Raw genomic sequence first — 5,818 nt, forward strand, 5'->3', positions numbered from 1 at the left:
GTAAGGCTGTTATACTATTAAATTTCCATATACATTGTTAATAGAATAATTGATCATTCCTGTTTGTACCTTGTAACTCCTGCACATGTGTCTCCCACCCTCCCTCCCTCCCTCCCTCCCTTCCTTCCTTCCTTCCTTCCTTCTTAAAAGTAGCACATGCCTCTCACTTATTATATAGTCATCCTTATGAATTTTCTCCATTTATATCTTAGTTACATCACTTTCTAAGAAAAGTTTCATTTAATAACAGTGCTGGAGAAAAGATTTATTTTGACCAAAATGGTGAAAGAATGGCTGCCTTTGATGTTATCAATTGGAGGACATTTCCAAACCAATCTTTTCTTAGAGTCAAAGTTGGAAAGATAGATCCGCATGTGTCATCAAATGCTTCATTCATCATTGATGAGAACAAGATTGTATGGCCTAGCAGGTTCAATCAGGTATGGGCTAATATAAAGGTTCCCCTCTCAGATTTGCCTCTAGTCATTCCTGACTCTAGGAGGCAGTGCTCATCTCTGTTTCAAACCCGAAGAGCCAGCGCTGTCCGAAGATGTCTCCATGGTCATGTGGCTGGCATGACTAAATGCCAAAGGCGCACAGAATACTGTTACCTTCCCACCAAGTTGTTCCATATTTTTCTATTTGAATTTTTTATGTGCTTTCGAACTGCTAGGTTGGCAGAAGCTGGGACAAGTAATGGGAGCTCACTCTGTTACACAGCACTAGGGATTCAAACTGCCAAACTGCCAACCTTTCTAATCAGCATCTTAACCATTGAGGCACTATGTCTCAAAACTTATATTGTTCAGACCCAAAAGTTCTCTTCTCTACTTTAAGTCTTTCTACTAAGTATACGTATCAAAATCATTGATATGAATATCCTTCCACCATCACTTTTTCTTCTGTTGTTACTCTACATTTCCTTTGACAAAATTCTAATGTATCAAAGTAAGTCAACCACTTAGTATGCACTTCTCTTCTATCCAGTGGTGGTTCTGGATCCCATTCAAATTGGCATGGTTGGAACGAGGCCAGCATCGCCAATATGGACACGCACGGTGCATGTGCACACGTGCATGGTGTGTGCATGCATCATACCTGCCAGCAATGCCTCCATAAGCCTCCGCGATGCTCCAGCTTCTCGGGGGAGCATTGTGCAGGCGCTCTACGTGCCATGTGCATGCACGGAAGTGGCAAAGGCTTAAAGGACAGATAAGGAGTTCGTTACGGTGGCTGGTCCCTCCAGAGCACTGTACTGGAATGGTACCGGGTGCTCCAGGCAGGCTCTGGTACACCTGCAACCCACCACTGCTTCTCTCTAATGCTTCCTATCCTGAGAGCTACAAAGTTATTTTAAAGAACAGCCTAGATTTATATTCCTTCTTGTATCCTCAGTAAATCTAACAAACCTATTTTCAATATTTACATTAACCTTAGCTTTATCATACCATAGATTACCTGTGCCACTGAAATCTTAAATTATGCCCTTCTAACTAGAAATTTCTCAGTAACATTCTTCCTTTCACCAGACCAGTGGTGGGTTCCAGATCCCATCGCAATCAGTATGCTGCAATGGGGCTTGGCGTCCATCACAAGCATGTGCGCTGCATGTGCATGCATAACCACCACTCTGTGATGCTCTAGCTTCTCAGCGGAGTGTCACGCAGGCGCTATATGCTGTATGTGCATGTGCAAATGGCACGGTTGGCTTAAATACAGGTAAGGAACGAGGGCAGGCAGGTGGTACGATACAGTGGCTGCTACTGCTAGCAGCCACCTGTACACCCATACTGGTCTGATCCAGACCAAACAGGAAGCTGCCACATGCACATTCCAATTCAGGTAAGTCCATCCCTCGTCTTTCTTTTGCATCTTGTAACACCTTCTATTTAACCAGTCATTTTTCCCTGAAGCATGAATTTAGATACATCTATCATTGTTTAAATGATGCCTTTCTATTATTATTTTTTTATCTTTAGACGTGGCCTGTTTCAATATGCAATGACAACTGCTTTAAAGGATTTAGTAAGAGAAAAAAGGAAGGGCTGCCATTTTGCTGCTATGATTGCTTTCCTTGTCCAAAAGGGAAGATTTCAAATCAGGAGGGTGAGACACCTAATGTATTGATGAGTCAGAAATATTTGTTGTGTAAGACTGAGATAGGTACAGATACAAATGCATTTTTTAAAGCATGTATTAGATAACATATATAAGTATAAACATGATTTTGGATACATGAATGGATACGAATAAAAAGAAACATTAGGACAGAGATGGTAGGCACATTGGTGTGCTTATGCACACCCCTTAGAGACCTCTTAGGAATGGGGCGAGGTTGACAGTAGACAGTCCAAGGTTAAAGATTTGGGGGTTTGGGGAAAATGGTGCATTCAAGGCATTGACCACTCTGTTACTTAAGTCGTATTTTCTGCAATTGAGTTTGAAGTGGTTTACCTTAAATTTGTATCTATTACGTGCTGTTGTATTGTTGTGGGGGAAGCTGAAGTTGTCATTGACAGGTAGGACATCTTAGTGGATAATTTTATGTGCTACACTTAGGTCAGACCGAAGGCGGCATAGTTCTAACTTGTCTAAGCCCAAAATTCCAACTCTGGTGGCATAAGGTGTTCTGTTGCAAGTGGAGGAGCAGAGGATTTTTCTTGTGAAATATCTCTGGACTCGCTCGATTGAATTAATATCCGATATGCAGTGAAGGTTCCAAACAGATGACCTGTATTTGAGAATTGGTCTAGCAAATGTTTTGTATGCTCTGGTTTGTAGTACAATATTACAAGAGAAGAAACTATGCAAGATTAGGTTAACAACTCTTAATGCCTTTTTGGCAATGTTATTACAGTGGGCTCTGGCACTTAGATGATTAGATATACATATTCCAAGGTCCTTGACAGAGTGAGGGTCGTCTACAAGGTCATGTCCACACAGCTTGTATTTTGTGTTCTGACTATTTTATTGACAATGTGTAAGACAGAGCATTTGTTGGTTGATCTGAAGTTGCCAATTGTTTGACCATTCTGACACATAGTCAAGGTCTTTTTGAAGGGTAGCAGCATTGTAGGTGGTATTAAATAATTTAACATTGTCAGTGCAGAGAATACAATTGCTTGTAATATGATCACAAAGGTCATTCATATAAAAGTATAAAGCCTGTTGGTCCTAAAACACTGCCTTGGGGAAAACAATTATTAACTGGTGCAGGATTTGATAGGGTGCTCCCTATTTTGACTAATTGCTGCCTGTTTGACAGGAATGCAGCTATTCAGAGATGCCATCAGATTTTAGTTTTAGAAGTAGTTTATTGAGTACTAGTGAATCAAAAGATTTACAGTAGTCTGTGTAAATTGCATCTATTTCTTTGCCTTGATAGAGTTGTGTAGTCCACAGGTTTTTGCAGTGCAAGAGTTATAGATTACAGGATAATTTTTCCTGAATCCAAATAGTTTGTTAGAGAATTGATTATTCATTTCTAAATGGAGGGCAACATATTGGTTTATGATTGATTCCATGACTCCGTAGGTGATGCAACATAAAGAGATTGGTCTGTAATTATCAGCTGGGCTGGGGCCTCCCTTTTTGAAGATAGAGATGACTGTGGCTAGTGACCATAGGAGCTTGTCCTGAAATATTTTTCAAAGATTATGCTTAGATGTTCTGTTATGGCAGTAGGAAGCTTTTTTAAGAAGTAGGCACATGAGAATATATATGAGAAACAATTTATTCATATAAGTAAGTAAGTAAGTAAGTAAGTAAGTAAGTAAGTAAGTAAGTATGTATGTATGTATGTATGTATGTATGTATGTATGTATGTATGTATGTGAATATATATGAGAACCTAAAATATGAGAATCAATTTGATATAGTACCAGGCTAGAATCTAGGAGGCATGAGTTCTAGTCCCACCTTATGATATGAAATCAGCTAAGTGACGTTGACTCTCTCGTCTTGGGAAGAAAGCAATGGTAAACCAGTCTTTACTACTCCACCAAAAGTCAACACTATCTTGAAAACTAAGTTTTGTTTTCTGATTATTGACCACAAGTATTCTCCCTCTCCCTCCTTCTCTCTCCCCTCCCCTCTCTCACATACACACACAGTATGTAAGGTGCAAAGCCGACCTTGTATTTTAACGGTTGTTCAGTTAAATCATGATGGTAGCATCTGCAGAGGAAAATATAGTAATGCATAATCTCTGATATACATTGTTTTGGTTACATTGTTAAAACTATAAGAAACCAGGTTACACATATGGGTAAAATACATTACATATAAAACAGACAGCACCAAATACCAAGAATGTCCTTTTAAAAATCGCAATTTCTCCCTCCTCTGGCCTTTCAGATATATGGTAGTGACATACAATGGGGTTAATGAACATTCCAATTTGTAAAGAAATACTTCCCAGCCAACAACATAATTCAGTGATGGAAAATATTAAAGATGTCTGTTTTAGATGCATCTTAATTGACTTTTTTAGGACTTTGGCAATATTACATATTGATGCTAGACATGAATTCTCTTTCAGATATGGATGACTGCATTCATTGCCCAGAAGGACAATTTCCAAATCGTGGACAGGATGGATGTCTTCCGAAGGAGATTATCTATTTGTCACACATAGAATCTTTAGGGATTACTTTGACCAGTCTTGCACTCTTGTTGTTTTTAATCACAGCATTGGTGCTTGGAATTTTCATAAAGTACCAAGATACTCCCATTGTCAAAGCCAACAACAGGAATCTCACTTACACTCTCCTTGTTTCTCTCCTGTTCTCCTTCCTTTGTGCTTTACTGTTCATTGGCCAGCCTGAGAAGGTGTTGTGTCTTATTCGACAAAGTGCTTTTGGCATCATCTTTACAATAGCTATGTCATGCATATTGGCTAAAACGGTAATTGTGGTTCTCGCTTTTAAAGCCACCAAGCCAAGTTCCAAAATGAGGAAGTGGGTGGGGAAACCCTTGGCCAACTCCATTGTTTTTTCCTGCTCTTTTCTTCAAATAATTATTTGCATAACATGGTGGGCTGTCGCTCCTCCGTTCCCAAATCTTGACATGCATTCTTTGCCTGAAGAAATTCTATTAGAATGTAACGAAGGCTCAAATGTCATGTTTTACTGTGTCCTCGGCTTTATGAGTTTCTTGGCTGTCGTGAGCTTCATAGTAGCTTTTCTAGCCAGGACACTGCCTGATACTTTTAATGAAGCTAAGTTTATCACCTTCAGCATGCTAATATTCTTTGCTGTTTGGTTGTCGTTTTTCCCAGCTTATTTAAGTACTAAGGGAAAATATATGGTGGCTGTAGAGATCTTCTCCATACTGGCTGCCAGTGCAGGCTTACTGAGTTGCATTTTTCTTCCAAAAATTTATATTATTATAGTAAAACCGGAATTTAATAATAGGGAACTGCTCCGAATAAAGCACTAAAGACTTTTGATATTTATGGCATTCAGCTACCAAATTTAAAAACCATATAAATTCTAAACAATGAATGGAATAAACCACTATCAGCTTTTCCTTTAGCTTCAAAGAGCTATTGATGATAATTTATCTAGCCTAAATGCCACTTCCAGCAGTTAGCTGTATATATTAACATTTTAAATTAATATGAACTGGGATGGCTGAACTAGGTTCCCCTCTTTCTGTTCCTAGTCTTAGAGTGTTTAGAGAGAAAATATGCAATTGTGGGAGGATGTAATTGTACATTGGTACAATTTCCTATGCAAGTCTGGACTTAAAGTCCCAGATCATATGAACAGCTTTATTCTGAGTCAAGTGACTGTGGTTATCTAGATTTTGTAGACTT

The 5,818-nt window shown here is 39.0% G+C and overlaps 1 protein-coding gene across 1 annotated transcript; it reads left to right on the top strand.

Annotated features, from left to right (window-relative positions):
- Positions 1-1,997: 1,997 nt before the first annotated feature.
- Positions 1,998-5,439, top strand: LOC148046484 (vomeronasal type-2 receptor 26-like). Its single transcript, XM_087714772.1, has 2 exons — positions 1,998-2,106; positions 4,541-5,439. The coding sequence occupies exon 2, from the start codon at positions 4,543-4,545 to the stop codon at positions 5,437-5,439; it is 897 nt and encodes a 298-aa protein (XP_087570898.1). The 5' UTR covers positions 1,998-2,106; positions 4,541-4,542.
- Positions 5,440-5,818: the final 379 nt, after the last annotated feature.

This window comes from Thamnophis sirtalis, unplaced genomic scaffold (genome assembly GCF_051295495.1).
Source record: "Thamnophis sirtalis isolate CommonGarterSnake01/CBP01778 unplaced genomic scaffold, rThaSir2_p1.2 scaffold_4, whole genome shotgun sequence".
Taxonomy (NCBI): domain Eukaryota; kingdom Metazoa; phylum Chordata; class Lepidosauria; order Squamata; family Natricidae; genus Thamnophis; species Thamnophis sirtalis.

Coding starts and splice junctions, on each gene's coding strand:
- LOC148046484 (XM_087714772.1), top strand. CDS start 4,543: ATGGATGACTGCATTCATTGCCCAGAAGGACAATTTCCAAATCGTGGA.